Source organism: Rhipicephalus microplus, chromosome 1, assembly GCF_043290135.1.
Source record: "Rhipicephalus microplus isolate Deutch F79 chromosome 1, USDA_Rmic, whole genome shotgun sequence".
NCBI lineage: Eukaryota > Metazoa > Arthropoda > Arachnida > Ixodida > Ixodidae > Rhipicephalus > Rhipicephalus microplus.
Window position 1 is genome coordinate 294809270 of NC_134700.1, and position 16321 is coordinate 294825590.

General features: G+C 46.8%; 1 protein-coding gene across 1 annotated transcript in view; it reads right to left on the reverse strand.

Annotated features, from left to right (window-relative positions):
- Nucleotides 1-734: 734 nt before the first annotated feature.
- The window catches only part of LOC119159437 (protein Wnt-6), a 42714-nt gene continuing 27127 nt past the window's right edge, over nt 735-16321 (reverse strand). Inside the window, exons 3-6 of the mRNA XM_037412192.2 lie at nt 13729-13821; nt 7173-7393; nt 4825-5084; nt 735-4264 (exon numbers count right to left, since the gene is read on the reverse strand). Coding sequence (XP_037268089.1) covers nt 3809-4264; nt 4825-5084; nt 7173-7393; nt 13729-13821 — 1030 coding nt within the window. The 3' untranslated portion in view covers nt 735-3808. The remainder of the gene's footprint in view (nt 4265-4824; nt 5085-7172; nt 7394-13728; nt 13822-16321) is intronic.

Genomic DNA, 16321 nt, shown 5'->3' on the forward strand with positions numbered 1-16321 from the left:
GCGAGAGGCAGCCAGGGGAAATATGGAGTGGCATTTTAAGCGCGGCTGCAGATTGATTGATGCATTGGTGCCCCGAGAACGCAGGCGGAAATGAGGAAATCGGTTTGAGAAGATGTTCGAATGCCAGGCGGCCCAGTTGCCCTGTACACTATTTTTGCTTAGAACATGTCGAAAATGGCAGGCTATCAGCAGTCGAAAGTCCAAGATTGCAGCTCAAAGGATCGATCTTAGGTGGACTGGTTGGTTCGTGAACATTATGGCAGAACAGCACGAAATACGAGTGAGTGGCATAGCGCTGCGTCCTGTGTGTTAATTGTGCCGTATTTAGCGATATTCTGCCATAATGATTTCCACACATGCGCAGAACAAGACGAGTACATTTGCGAAATATGTCACGGCTTATGCGCACACCTTACCCACTTTGGACTGCGTCTTGTCTACCACTCTGTGAACGCCTTCAGAAGCTTAGGTTCATTCCTTGCAGTTTCACAAAGGAGCGATGTTTTCACGCTCAAGTACTATAGGTATAGCGTCACATAGGTATACGTAACCCGCAAGTAAGCTTCCAATAATCGGCTTTGCATATGACTCAGGATGTTCTCTTCAAGCATAAACCGGGCGTGTATAATACACCAAATGAGGTTCTCCAGGTGCAAAGAGTAATAACACGACACTCAAAGTGTCTCTCTTGGTTTCGCAATTGCGAAACTGAAGCAACACAAATACAGCAGTAGTTTACGAAACAACATCTTTATAGGGCACACGAAGACTGAAGGCAAAAAAAAAAAAATCTTTCTGATGGCACTGAAGGCACGCTGGTGGTAAACAAAAGTCGCAATGAGGCCCACGTAGAGATAAAACATAACGCTCGTGTTGCGTAATAAAATAAGTTAAATCTGTCAAGTAAGCTCAAAACGTAGACGACGTAGCTGTTGCTGGAAACCAAAACTTGCGACTCTGTTACAAAGGGGCGGATTTATTGAAAATGATGCGATTAAAAAAAAACGCGGACATTACGCGACTTCGTACTGACACCGCGGAAGTGATGGCGTCTTTCAGCACTCGCGTGTGAAGATAGTTATAGCGCGAGAACAAAACGACGACACAGAGACAAGAAGGACACGAATCCTTCTTGTCTCTGTGTCGTCGTTTTGTTCTCGCGCTATAACTATCGTCATGCCAAACCAACTAGCCCAAGCTGCCACACTTCGCGTGTGAAATTTTGTTCTATAACGTTGTCACGTTTTCAGCAAATGAACTTCATCGAAGATTAGGCTGTTAAAATCTCTGCGCGTTATGATATCATCATCTAAACAACGCATGCGGGATGAAATAAATTTTGATAGTGTGATGCTGGTGGTTTCATTAGGTAGGGCAGTCATTACTCACGCTACCAACGTCAATTGCAGTATGGACAATCCGGCAGCAGATTCTGTAAAGGCGCAGCGCTGAATCTTTTAGCGACGAAGATGAGCTCATTGTTATACCGGTTTCTTTCCACTGTGCAGCACAAAGTTTACAAAATCGCCAATTACGTTTGCGGCAAATGACTTAATGATTACGGCGGTTATTGCATGGTTTCAACAGCCCTGATGAAGATTTTGTCTCTCCGCGACAAAGTTAATAAACAGTTGTGTTTATATACGCTGAATGCTCGTTATAATACAGACGCATCTAACGTATAGTGTTCGCTCATTTTCGTGTTATGAACGGCGTAAGAGCTACGCGAATAATGCCATAAATGCTTCTCACAACACAATAAATAGCGAAGCGAACATTAGCAGAGCTGCAATGAGCGTCCTTTGGCTGGTACTACAATTATTCGTGACCATGTTATTCTTCCGTAAACCACTGCCTTCTTAAGTGCTGCTGTTACGGTGGTAATTAAATAATAAGAGCCCACAACATTGACTGTGGTCTTACAGCAGCTATAATCACTCTCCTCGGAACAAAACAAAAATGTAATGTGGCAAGTAGATAAGAAATGTTCAAAATATTACTTATCTAAGCCTAATGTCGCATGAAAGTGGCACTTTTTACGACAATGAAAACCTTCCTGCAAGCAAGCGTGCAAGTAGCTCGTTCACTTCGCATTATAATCTTTGGCACGACACGTCGGTGCATTTTTTCGTGTATTCTGTAAATATTGAGGTGCAGGCAGTTAGCTAGCCAAGTTGACTGGGCATGCTGACTTAGGTGAGTGTTGAAATTCCATGTTCTATATAAATTGTTTTGTTTTGTTGTTCTAAAACAACGAGCTTTCACGTTGAAAAACAAAAAAAGCAAAAATACCCCAAGAGCTAGCGGTCAAAAAAAAAAAAAAAAAGCTTACGAAGAAAAATTCTTGAATGCAAACACCTACCATTCAAAGCGGTACAACACAATAGCGCCGATCACAGTTGTGAAGAACGAAGCTTTTCTCAAAGAAATTGTGGGCTTTTAGTGAACAAAACAAATACCGCTGTTCTGAAATTCTCCTGCTCAATGACTCAATCATGAGTTTTAAACTACATCCGCCCTCCCATTCTCAATAATAAAAAAAAACATCATTCTCGTTTTGTTTGGCCTATAGAAAGAAAAAGCAGGAAGGCTTATTGTGACAGACAAGCACGATCAACACTGCATACCAGCCGCAATAAAGTCTCTGACGTCTCACCGCCCCTCCCCCCCAAAAAAGAAAGAAAGAAACATATATCACGCACACGTATGTCGCTAACAACAATACTACGACACAAACTAACACGACATAAAAAGCCGTCATGTAAATTGCACTGATGCACGCAGGTTAGTAAAATGCCTTAAACTATACATCAAATAGCCGCGCATATTAAGAAAAATTTCTCATAGCCTGCAAGCATCGAATGCACGGCCTCGTGGGGCGCCACAGTACCATAAACAGCCATCTCATCGTTTGCTCCTGACTGAAAAGAAAGAAACCCACAGGAAGAACACAAAAACGTGGAAGCTTGACTATACCAGGTCTTAAATGCCATCAGCCGCGAAGGCCAAGGAGCAGCAAACGACTGTCCTCATCTTCAAATTGCCAAAAAAATAGCAACAACAGCTAAAGAAAAAAAAACACCTACACTCAATTTACCGTCAACACACGTCGCGCGTTCGATACATAAGATTGTCCTCAAGCGCGCGCACACAGCTTCCCCGGCTCTGAAAGCCGCCAGTGCCATGGACGCGATACACAACGAACGGTTGGCACACTTTGCCCGAAATACCGGCTTTTTAGTCCACACATGTATACACGCAGAATACGAACACACACACGCACAGACACAGGCCGCCGGTCGTTCAAAGCACGAGCTCACGGAGCCCACAGTTTACTATATCACAGACCTTGTCGAAAATGAAGAAGCACTTTTGTTCTCTTTGTTTCTGTTCTTAAGTCTGGCGAGCCCGCGCCATTGACGTGTCCCGGCAGAAGCCTGCCCCTTGTGGACCCATCTGTCTAAGCGCTGTCTCGAACCACGATTCTCCCATGGTGCTTCGAATCTTCGTTACCGGCGTTGTCGAAGTTGTGAAGCAAGCGCGAGTGAGCTACTAATCGAGGACGAAGCTAACTGCAGCGGTCGAATGAAGAAGAAGGAAGCAGTTCTCTGTCAGTCGCGTGCATACGTCGTTTGGAAGCAGCGTCGATGTTCAGGGCATTCGAGAAAGTCTCTCACAGTCACACCATTCGATCACTAAGCCACACACTAGTTCCTCGTAGCGTTCAGAGCAAAGCTAAGGCGCAGCACAGCGGCACACTTCCAGAAGAGCGCTCTTTGGTGGTCCCCACACATTGAACGTTGACCCCCTATAGGCACGTGGTCTCGTGCAGAGTCTCGAGACACGTCTGGCACGTGACGTTGCAGCAGTACTGGAAGGTGCAGTTGCACGCCACGCTCACCACTGTCTGCCGGCTGCGCACCTTGCGACCGCAGCACAGGGTCCGGCAGTCGTCGGGACCCTGCGAGCCCAGCTTGCAGAGGCGCCCCCTGGTGCCCAGGGATCCGGTGCGCCGGTCGGCTTCGCAGTAGTCGGGCGACTCTTCGGAAAAAACGATGTCCTCGCGTCCCGGCGGCCTCACCGTCTCCGGTACGAAGCCCTTGCCCGAGTTGCCGGCCGTGACGCGCACCGCGCCCTGGAAGCGCTGCTTCAGCCGCAGCCCCACCTTGCTGAAGGTGGGCAGCTTGCGCCAGCACGTCTTCAGCGAGCAGGTGCCGGACATGCCGTGGCAGCGGCACACGCGCTCCAGGTGCAGTCGCACGGCCTGCGTGGTGTGCAAAAGCAAACGTGCACGATTTCTTTCGTAGCAACCTACAGTCCTTTCAACCTGCAACTCATGGCTCCCTGTCCCTTAGAAAAAGCGCCGCTCGGCGTTGTGCGAAATAGAATGGGAGTAGATTCGACAAATTATCCATTCCATAGTGTTGCCATTGTAGCCAGGAAAGTCGAATTGGCTCCAGAATCTCTATGCCGCGCAGCTTTGGCAAGGATGGCCGCGAATATATGCTTCGCATGAATGCATGCACTTTCCCAATAAAAGATGCCAGGCGCAGCGTGTTTAAATTTGGTCCTTGCTCATTCATTGTGTACGACATTTCTGGTTTTGACGGCAGAACATGGTACATATGTGTTTCGTGACGGCGTAAACAAATCAACATGGACACCAGCGGAGCGCACATGTCTCTTTCCTTGTCTTTTACATAAATAGCTGCCAGTGAAGACATTATACATACGGGATACGGCCACGACTGCCAATGTGTCTGAATACACGTCATGCATTAAGCTGCTTGAGAAGTGCTGCAGAGGCCGACGTGGCATACTCACCTGTCGTCCGGCCTCGTAGTTGTGCGACAAGATGGTGGCACGCAGGTCACCGACGCGCTTCCGGTTCATGAAGTCGCGCGACTTGTGATATCCGAAGTCGACGAAGTGGTCGCAGCCAGTGCGGCCCTGCAGGTGGTTCACGGCGTTGTGCCGCCGCCTGCATTGGCAATCGAGCAGGCGACCCTGGGCGCACGCCTCTGTCAGCGCGTACACCACACCCGCCGCCACGATGGCGTCCACGAACGCCGCCTCGCGAGTGTCTGCACAAACGCACATGATGCACGATCAACCTGAGCGGATGGTAGCGTGCGCTACTGTTGGGCAGGATTAAAGAGACCTTCTCTAAAAGCTTCGCGATTACAATGGTATAGATGTCCAAGCAGGAAGTCATGCTCTCCTCTATACGCTGTGTCCAATCAATCAATCAATCAATCAATCAATCAATCAATCAATCAATCAATCAATCAATCAATCAATCAATCAATTTGACAAATGTCCTCCTTGGCTGAAGGCTGCCTTAAGTTTATACATTCGACGGTTGTTCTTTATTTGTACTTGACCGCACGAATACAATTTGTGCTTTTACGAAACTCGCACTACGAGGAACTCGAAGAGGGAACCACGTGCCCACACCTTGCTTGCAGATAATTTAGAACGGTTAGCTCTCCCGCCATTTAAGCAGTTCTGTTTAACCAACAAACCATGTACCAACTTTTGATATATAATGTCTAAAAAACGCGTTTCGTTCGCTTTTCTTTTAAGCTTAAAGGGCGGCGTTCCTCGCAACAAATTACATAACGCAAATTAATGTACCCTCCCTACAGAGTATAGGCAGTTCACGAAGGGTGGTACGCGTCACGTCGGAAATAGCAGGTGGCCATCCCAGTTTGGGAACCTTCATGTTTGGGAACTGTAAGCTTGAATACGCACGGCTACGGATGGGTACAGTCGGACCTATGGTAACTGCGAGCAAGCTTGAAAGCTCAAGTAAGTTCATTATAAGAAGTACGTATAATACACAATGAAACTCGCCAACAAAAAATGTGAAACAAAAAAAGCACACGCATATTCATGAAGGGGATCATTACGAGTGGGCGAATCTCTGTATCGGTGAGTACGTTACCCGATTGTTGTCCCATATAATTTAAATGGTATGCAAAAACGAGAATTTACTTCCTGTCGTCTTAGGCAATTCAAGGAGGATTCAGAAAATTCCAGAAGTGGAGGATATGCTTCGAAAGTGAATGCAGTATTCACTCGACGGACGTGATCACGGACGAATAATTAGCCACGTGACATGTGACGTGATTCGGATCCCCCCGCAACTAGCATTCACACGACAGGGGAGACTTCACGCTACAAGCGAGAATTTCAGCATTGCTCCCCGAGGATACCCGCTTTCATTTGGGGCTCCGTCGTTTCACGAATCGCTTCGTGCGGACCGAAGAGGAAACGGCTGACGTAGGGTGACGCAGTACGCAATGCGCAGGCTCGCATCGCGATTTCGTGTGTTTAGAAAAAAATGTTTTAACGATTCAGAGTACTTGGTGCTCTACTATGGGAGAGCACAAATACCTCAATTTTAGACACGAGTTTTACGTGTGAATTCAGTTTCACCTGTGGCAAAATACGGTTTTTATACAGGTAATTTGTTCGGACATATAGTGTTCGACGTGGGTGTTACAGGTTTCTCGAATAGATTATTTTGGCCGGGAACAACGATATCTTACCGTATAATTAGCGTATGTCTACGTAGGAGTCTATTGTAACATTTGTGTGTGTGTGTGTGTGTGTGTGTGTGTGTGTGTGTGTGTCACGCATGTTTCGACCAGCGCCTCATTTTTTTTTTTCAGTTTATTGCACGCTGTACCTTAAACAATGCAAATACAGCCGAAAATTGAACAATATAGCAACTTCGAATGCAGCCACGGCATTCGTTTGCACGAGAGACGACGCGGTGGCATATCTACTCCGGTTGCGGCGCCTGGCGGCGAAACGCCGCACTAACACCGACGGCCGCTTTCCATTGAAATCCGCTACTTCGCTCGGGCACTGAAAAAATAGAGCAGCCGCCGGCTTAACTATAGCAATGGTTCTATACCGTAACCGCAACGGAACCCCAAAACATTTTATGGTCCCATCGTTTCCGTCATAAATGATACACAGGCGAAGATATTTGTTAAGAACAATAACTAGAGAGAGGACGTAATTTTTTTCTGGGCTTTGATTTTCTGTACCGTAGTAACTTGATAAATGCCCCGACGCCGCTGAGAGATTTCTTTCTCCGGACATTCGACGAGGGTTCGTTATAATCGACACATTAGTGGTGGCTATTCTATGCTACGCACCTTTCATGAGCACTTTCTTCATGGACGACCGGAGCGTCGAGCAGTTCCACCGATGGAAGCGGAACTGATTCTGGCACTCCCGAATTCCCAGGTCGACTCCCCGCGCGATCTCGCGCACCACCTTGGGCTCCTTGCGGCAAATGCGCGCCTTGCGGCCGCGCAGCAGCCGCTTCTTCTTGCACACGCGCGCTGGCTCCATGATGAGTTGCCACCGCATCGCCCTGCAATGACTGCTCGTTACTGTGACGTAGGCACTTTCTGTGTACAGTCATAGGTTTGGGGACCACTAGAAAAAGATAGTCTACCTACTTCAGGCTTGGTTTTCGGCCGGTCTTAAAATGCGCCAACTATATCTACTGTGCAGTACGACCGAATACAGTCACTTCTACGCCAACTGTGCACTACCGAGACGTCTTTGCCCTTAACTACAAGCAAAGCATCAACACACAAAGATAGTTTCACTCATACTTTTTCACCGTATAGTTTCACTCATACACACAAAGTATAGTTTCACTCATACTTTTTCACCGTTCTTGCAGTGGGACGTTGAAAGATGCGGTAGCTGTAAAATATAATTTCATGTATATACCTCTGTCAAGGCGTTGCAGGCAACTCTGTTTTCAAGGACTGCGTACGATGCATTTTGCCACGCCGAAAACACCGGACCTGTTGCAGATGAATTGCTGAGGGGTAGGCACAAGGGCTGCCCACGAGTCCTATTAATAAGGTGCGGGGTATCGACGTATTGTTTCGAATGCATTAATACATAAAAAACAACAAGACGTATGTGTTCATTCACCCTCTGCATCTTCGCTGCTTTTCAGATAACCATCGTAAGAATTCTTCGGAGAGAGGCCCCCCTAAGCAAAGCTACATGTTAGCATGTTTGCCATTAAAAATGGTAGGGACACCGGCGCGTTCAAGCAGGAAAGGTGACTTATCATTGAGCCGTTACCTATACCATAGAGTTTCCCAATACACACTAAAGAGAACTCTGGCACTAGTGTCTATGGGAGCTGCAACGCAAGGCGCTTCAGCGAGCATAGAAATGATGGGCAGTACCTATGGTAGTACACAGATTTGCCTAATCTTCGTACTTCTGGCTCCAGCTGTTTTGTCACGGAACAAAAATGACCAAATGTTCAGTGGTTGCGCTTCACCACCTTACTTTTTTAGGCTTACCTTTTTAAATCGGGCCCTAAAAAGGGCTCGCTCTTTCCTTCAATGCAAAACCGAAACACAGCAATAAACGAAGCCACAAGTACGATTCGCCGCCCGCAAAAAGAAAGACTAGGCAAATTTGTGTACTACCCATCATTCCCATGGTCGCTGAATGATCGCAGCGCCAGAGTCCCCTCTAGTTAATTTTAGGCAACTCTATGACCTATACCGCAGATAGATAGATAGATAGATAGATATGTAGATAGATAGATAGATAGATAGATAGATATGTATATAGATAGATGGATAGATAGATAGATAGAGTGATAGATAGATAGATAGATAGATAGATAGATAGATAGATAGATAGATATGTAGATAGATAGCTAGATAGATAGATAGATAGATAGAAGAAGAAGAAATACGTGTTTACGTATTTATGCATCTTTTCTATTGCACTAATCCTGAACGGATCTGAAAACGAAATGCACAGCGGTGCCTGTCGGTGTTGTTATGACAATGCGCACCAAATCCAGTCTTTTGGGCAGTTACGGGGAAGTAATATCCGTCGTTAAAGATTTGGGCCTATCACCCGGCACGCTGCAGGGGTGTTTTCGGGGCAGAACATAGAAATCCTGGATGACGTAGCCCCGGGGTCACGACATCTGCGGCCATCATACCGTGAGGGGCATGAACACGCAGGAGGGCAGGGAATGAAAGAAGAGCGGGGGCAAAGAGCGGCGGAGCGTTTTTACATGGGCAGCTGTGCCGCTCGAGGACCGTTTACACGCGATGACGTTTGCGGCGAACGCGGCGTTCTCTTCCACGTCCCTTTTCTCCCCACCCTTGGCGCTTCAGCCAGCGTCCTACAGCTCTCTTCTTTTGCGGAGGTTCAGCGGACCCCCGGGCCCTGTGCCAAGCTTGTCTGTTTACGCCGCGAGGCATAAAGGGGGCCATAACGTTCCCATCCACACGACGCCGCCGTATGCGCGTCGCCACACAGACACACACACGTACGCAGCCCTTGCGAGGCCCGCCCGGTTATGGGCCGATAACAGGGCACGTACACGACGACGTCAGTAAGGGAGAGGAAGTACGCGCATTTGTGTGAAGTCATTGCTCGAGGCTTACACGTCAAGGCGAGTTTTTTGCACCGGGCGCCGTAAGCGGCGTGTGATACCTTGTGAGCATATATAGTCAGCTGAAAGGGGCTCTCACCTACTACTCGAGATTTTAAAATTTTGTGTGCGTGTGTAGACGCAGCACATACAAACGAACGCACATATGCAAACACACGCCCCCGTAGCGTAAACATTTCGGGCCATGCCCGTGTGCCTGTGAGCTCCCTTCTATGTGAAACTGGGCAAGTCTCATAATAGACCCACGCTTCTAGCGTTTTATTCCACACTGAAGCGAGAGACGTGCGACTGGGAATTAGCAATGACAGTGTGATCTCGCTACCACACTCTGTTTTTCTTTTCTCTGACCGTGGGGAGCCGAAACTGGTAACCTATCAGCTGACGTACGAAAAGTTGCAGACATATCTATTAGGATGATGAAAAAACTGATAATGCAACCAGAACATTCGTTAAGACAAATGCGTGGACTGTATACGTGCAGGCTCAATTTGCCACAGTTAAATAATCAGTGTCGGACCCACGTTTTGTATGCATTAAACAAATCGTTGTTTGAACATAGGACCCATGATGCTCAAACAATACAAGTTTGGCGCCGCAATAATTGTTCGTTTAATCGCTATAAATAAACTAACCTACTAAGCAGACACTTACAAGCATGAAATGTTCGTTTAGCTATTTTTTCTTATATTTAGGCGAAGAAGAAGGCAACAATACATATATAAAATTGATAAGCGTTATAGACGGTGCATTTTAACCTCTCGACACACGTGGATAGATAGAGGGATACCCACGGGCAGATAACAATCAATTGGGACAAGCGCGTAAAAAGAAGCGTAACTTATATATATATATATATATATATATATATATATATATATATATATATATATATATATATATATATATAGTACGTAATTAATAATAATCTTGCTGTTTCTTGCTGGCACATATTGTTTTGATTTGATTTGATTGATATGTGGTGGGGTTTAATGTCCCAAAACCACCATATGATTATGAGAGACGCCGTAGTGGAGGGGCTCCGCAAATTTCGACCACGTGGGGTTCTTTAACGTGCACCCAAACCTGAGCACACGGGCCTACAGCATTTCCGCCTCCATCGGAAATGCAGTCGCCGCAGCCGGGATTTGATCCCACGACCTGCGGGTCAGCAGCCGAGTGCCTTAGCCACTAGACCACCGCGGTGGGGCGCACATATTGTTTTATGCTACCCAAAGCTGTAACAAGGACATTAATTATGTTCATTTTTTCATTCACTAGCTGCTCTGTTTTCGCATTATTTACTGATATTTTGTTTTACCTTTCTTTCACATACACAAAAAAAGACCCACCTGCCAGTTTTTACTGAGAGGCCTCTTTCTTCATTATGTAAATTTACTGTGTATATATATGTATTTCATTTTGGCATTGTATAGTTAAAGCTTGGTCTTGTTCGCCTCATTTGTTTCGAAGCATCCTCAAATTATCCAGAAGTGATTGCCGCAGATTGAGTGAAATGCATAGGCTCAATTGGTGAGTGACGATCCACATATAGATATACGAATATAAGTGCATACATAAAAGCTGCCCATTCATACGTGTCAGTTTTTGCGAGGGACGTTGGGCAAGTCTCATGTGGAAACATGCGTCCGTCCAATGTTTACGTGGGACTATTAGATACGCAGTATAGGATTTCTTTTCTTCTTATGGGGAAAGAACGACGTTTATTTGTTTTTTTTTATTTTTATTACGCCGTGGTTTTGTGCAAACGGAGCCGATCTCTGCTCCATGGTTGTTTTTCTCTCGGTTGACACGGCCTCTCCAGTGCTGGCGAAGATCCCGCAAGCCCTCGTTATACGGGGGGGCTGTCGAACGTGAAGGACGCCGATGTAAACGGGATACGGCTTCGGCGTCACGTCTCTTGACGGCAGCCACAGACAAATGACGCCGGGCACATCATTAACCCGCGCGTCCTTCTATTATGGCCCGGCCGCCTGCATCCATTCACGAATCACGCGGCATGTCCTGTAAATAATATTCCCGCGTGGCCCTGTGTGTATGTGCCACGCTGGCCTCGACGGGGGAGTAGGATTTCCCAACAGATTAGGGCAAAAGAAACAGTATGATGTGGCACTTGGAAGGCCATAAGCAAGAAGTGTTGAAACGTCTGAAAAGTAAGTAAAAAAAAGAACGTTGGCACCAATATTCCCAAAGGCGCTGCTTAATAAAGTCTCCTATCAGAATAGTATACCGTGCCTTTAATGATTGCTGACTCTACGTCTCCATAGAAGCGTTCAACCAAATGATCATCATGGCTCGATGTGGGCGCGTAGGCCTGTACTACCTTCATCTTGTACTTTTTGTTAAGCCTAATCACGATACTTGCCAGCCGTTCACCGATGCTATTCTATTCCTCTATGTTGGCAGCAATATTATTGTGTATAAGAAACCTCACCCTTAGTTCTTTTTTCTCAGCTAATCCGCGGTAGCATAGGACGTGTCCGTTTTTCAACACTGTATAAGCCTCACGTGTCCTCCTATTAACTTCGCTGAGCCCTATTACATCCCATTTAACACCTTCTAATTTCTCGAACTTGGTTAGATTAGCTTCTCTACAGATAGCGTTCTAGCGTTGAAGGTAGCCAAGTTCAGATTCCAATGGCGGCTAGTCCGGACCCAGAGATTCTTAGCACACTCCGCTGCGTCGCAGGCCTGACTGCCGCCTTGGACAGTTGCTTAGCAGCCGCTGGAGACCGAAGGCTGCACCAGGGGGGCCAATCATGGTATGATGAAAGAGTGCATTACTGGCAGGTGGTCAACAGATGAGGCCACACCTTAGACCTTTTTTTTAGCGATTCCTTCATCCCACGCTTTAAGTAAATACATATACAACTGGAAATGGTCCGGCATCGGCTTTCGAACCAAATTTTGTCATTGCACGCTATAGACTGGTGCGCTATCTCAAAGTATACAGGGTTCTGTTGCACTTTCTTAGTACTGCAGAATACCAGCTGACCACCTATCAGTTCTCCCCTTCACAGTACCCTCGTATAGCTCGCATGGCCTTTTCTCAACTGTTTGAAACTTTTGTGACATTTGTTATAATATATTTTTGTTATATTTGATATTTTCTTATAGCCCCGCCACGGTGGTCTAGTGGCCAAGGTACTCGGCTGCTGACCCGCAGGTCGCGGGTTCAAATCCCGGCTGCTGCGGCTGCATTTCCGATGGAGGCGGAAATGTTGTAGGCCCGTGTGCTCAGATTTGGGTGCACGTTAAAGAACCCCAGGTGGTCGAAATTTCCGGAGCCCTCCACTACGGCGTCTCTCACAATCATATGGTGGTTTTGGGGCGTTAAACCCCACATATCTATCTATATTTTCTTATATTTGTTATATAAAAAAGGCTTCGAACTTTTCACGCGTTTATTCTCTCCCAGCTTCTTCCTGTCTCGCTCAATTTCGATATTGTTGGCTTCAAAGAGCCCGCAGTGCCGCGGAGTTTCGCTGATCTTGAGCGGCATAGCGCTCCTGGTTTGACGTTCTCCATCTACTTGCGAGTTGCTCGCCCCTGTTTCGCGACCTCATTGGCCACTAAATGTTACGTGGAGTGTATACGCCTCGGGCGGCTCTCGTGCATGAAATTTAAACGTGAAAAGCGTTATGACCGCTAAAGAATAGACTGCCACTGCCTTTAAGGCTGTGTCGTGTTTCGTTGGCGTTTTGGAATAGTAATTAAAACTCTGGTAAACATACACAGAAAGCGATCTGCGGTCGTGAGTCAGATATACGTATACTCTTAATTACATCTACGGCTAGCATAATGAAGTAGAATAGCAGATGAAAAGGTAAGGACAAAACTATTTATATTTCGTGGCAAAAGCCAAGTACAGAGAGAGAGAGGAATAAACAAAAGGAAGAGACAGGAAGGTTAATCGAGAAGAACTGGTTTGCTACCCTGTACAGGAGTGGGGAAAAGGGTCGGAAAGAGGATGGAGATAGAGAGATGTAAAAATATATTAGAAAGGAAGAATGAAACTTTTTACGAAAGTAGTGACGTGGCATAGCGTCAATTTGTATTGCCCCGACGCCTGTCTTGTCTAGCAAACAACACACGATGATAAGTGCACGCGATTCGTACCTGTTTATTTATGATACTATTAACTTTTGCGGGGGAAAAATGTGTTACGCCGAACTTTGTGCGACGAAACACAGCTTTGAACGATTCGTCCATGTAGTTGCTGGATGCACCGAACTCACATGGATTCCCGATACGCCTCCATCTTGGGGTCGATGAGCCGCCGCCTGTTGAAATGGCTGATGCCGTTCACGCCTTCGGACACCTTCACTGTCCTGCACCAAAATGACGAGAAATAAGGCCACGTGGCGCATGGTATGGAATAGCTCACGTGAGAACAGAAGAAATAACGAACATCGCTGTAGCGTATGGCGTACGCAGCAAGAGAAAATAGTGGATTAATGACCCGCTCACAACTTTGTGGTCGAGCGATTCAACACCACTCCTCGAATTTCCGCCGCGAATTTCCCACGTCTCCCACAGCGTATCTGACGATTGGTCAGCCTCTGCGTGGCTTCCAAGTTGCTTAGGCTTTTCTAAATGTCGATTTCCATTGTACTTTTGCTAGACAGAAGCAAATGAGCTTTGTTTGGGTTCGTCTGTGTATGTGTGTTACACGGCACAATTGTGCAGGATGATGCCCCATTAACCAGATACCTCATTCATTGTCTTAACCAACACCTTATTCACCCACCACGGTGGTTATGGGGAGCGACTGCTGACGCTAATGTTATGGGTTTGAAGTTTGGCTACCACGGCCATATTTTTGGTGTAGGCAAAAATGCTTGAAGCTGTGTATGTGCATGTTAAACAATCCCATAGTTGAAATTTCGGGGCTCTCTATTACAGCCTTTCTCGTAATAATACCCTGGTCTAGGGACGTATAAACAAAACAATCATTATGATAGGATTAACACTTTAGCCGACTGGAGATCCACAGCCCATCAGTCATATACACACACAGCCGTGACTCACGTTATAGCTTGCATGACCGTCATGATCTTCAGCTTTCATATACACTAATTGGGATGCGTATCACTTCAGCATAGTTTATAATGAAGTACGATTTGTTTACTCTCGACATTTGTTAGCGACATGGAATGTGTGTAAACAGTTGTCTAACTTCTCAGCTGCTTCATCCCCAAACGCACCCAGCCGGCGCTTGAACTCACTGGTTGTAAGCAAGCACAAACTCTGTTTGACGTCTTGCTGTAAGACAGAAAGAGGATCAAGCAAAAAAAAAAAAAAAGGTTGCTCTCACAAAGAGAGGAAACGGAGAGCAAAACGCGGCGCGAAGCTCATTAAACGAGGAGTGGACGAGGCACCCACCTCCGCTGCAGGACGCGCTTACCAGAGATTATGCGATCAGCATTGCCACGCCTGTGAAGAGTGCGTGCCTGAAATTTATGAACAAGTCGTGTTGTAGATCGTTGGCTTCCGCCTGCGCCTCAGAGGGAGCATTAAGAGCATTATGGCTCAGCCGCAGATCCGGATAGAAGCAGCGCAAAATGAAATTACTGAGTGATGAGTTTTTGCAACAAAGGCACGTGTGTACATACACGTCGACGCACGCAGATTGCAACAAGCGTTGAAGACAGAGGCTGTGGGCGCAGGCAAGTGGATATTATAGTATAGATAGATGTATGAAGTGTTGAGGATAAGCGGGTGCCTCTTGTGGTTGTCAGGGGAAGAGGGGCATTAGGTGGGGCTACCCGTCGATTGATTCCGGACCCGACCTGAAAGCACGCGAGCTGCTCGTTTATCTTGCGCATATGCGAACAGATGTGTTGACGAAAACAGCGCGCCCGAGATATGAAGGCTGATGGCGGGCGGTTACCGTGGAGACTAAATAGGAGTGCGTGCTTGTAAGGGTTTTTTTTTTGTCTGTTTCTTTCCACTTTGCGTCTGTTCTTTTTCGATCGTGTGGGCGCTTACGGGCGAAACGCGACAAGTAGAGACACGGCCGCCGTCGTGCGATGTGTGGACCCCGTACTGCGCGGCGAGCTCCCTCCGCACATTTCGCTCCTTTCGAGCGTGCCGCTAAAAGGCAGCAGCAGCTTCGGCGCGAGATGCCTGAAAAGGGCGCCGCCAGAGAAGGTGTCTGCGGGGCAGCCGGATACGCGGCTGTTTTATCCGACGCACGTGACGCCTCTTTCGCTGCACCTCCAAGTATTTCGTTTCTTCTTTTTTTCTTTGTCTATTCGCGTCGTCCGCATGCCCTTCGGTGACTTCCCGATGTCGACGGTTTTGGGATTACACTACACAACGAGTGAAAGCGGAGAATGTGGGTGTCAACCTATGAGAAATAAATGAGAACTATAAAGGATGGTCGCCCGCACACCCACAGTAATTAGAGAGCCCCATTTTTGTATTTTTTTTGTCAAGGTTGCCTCCCTTTCTCCTGCGTACAATGGCTTACGTGAGGAGAATGAGAGCAGAAATAAGCGTTGACAGTCGAATCCAGTCTGGGCTTAGATTTTGAGCATATGTACTCGTGCATCGAAACAGAGCAAGTGGAAGGCGTTCGGTGTCGACTTACACGTGCGTGGACATCTTCTCGTCACATTCCCTCTGGCGTATAGGGATACCTCAAAAGTGAGCTTATGCAGAATGAAATGGTCCAGGAAAAGTAAAAGGAGAAAAAGACATGGTTTAATAAAATGCTGGAAATTAGGAAAGGTAAAATATTGCTTTGCCGTTAAAGGGATGGTATAAAACGAAGTATATTGCGAGCCTTTCTAGTGAAGGAGGTTGGGTGCCCGCGTGGCGCATGGC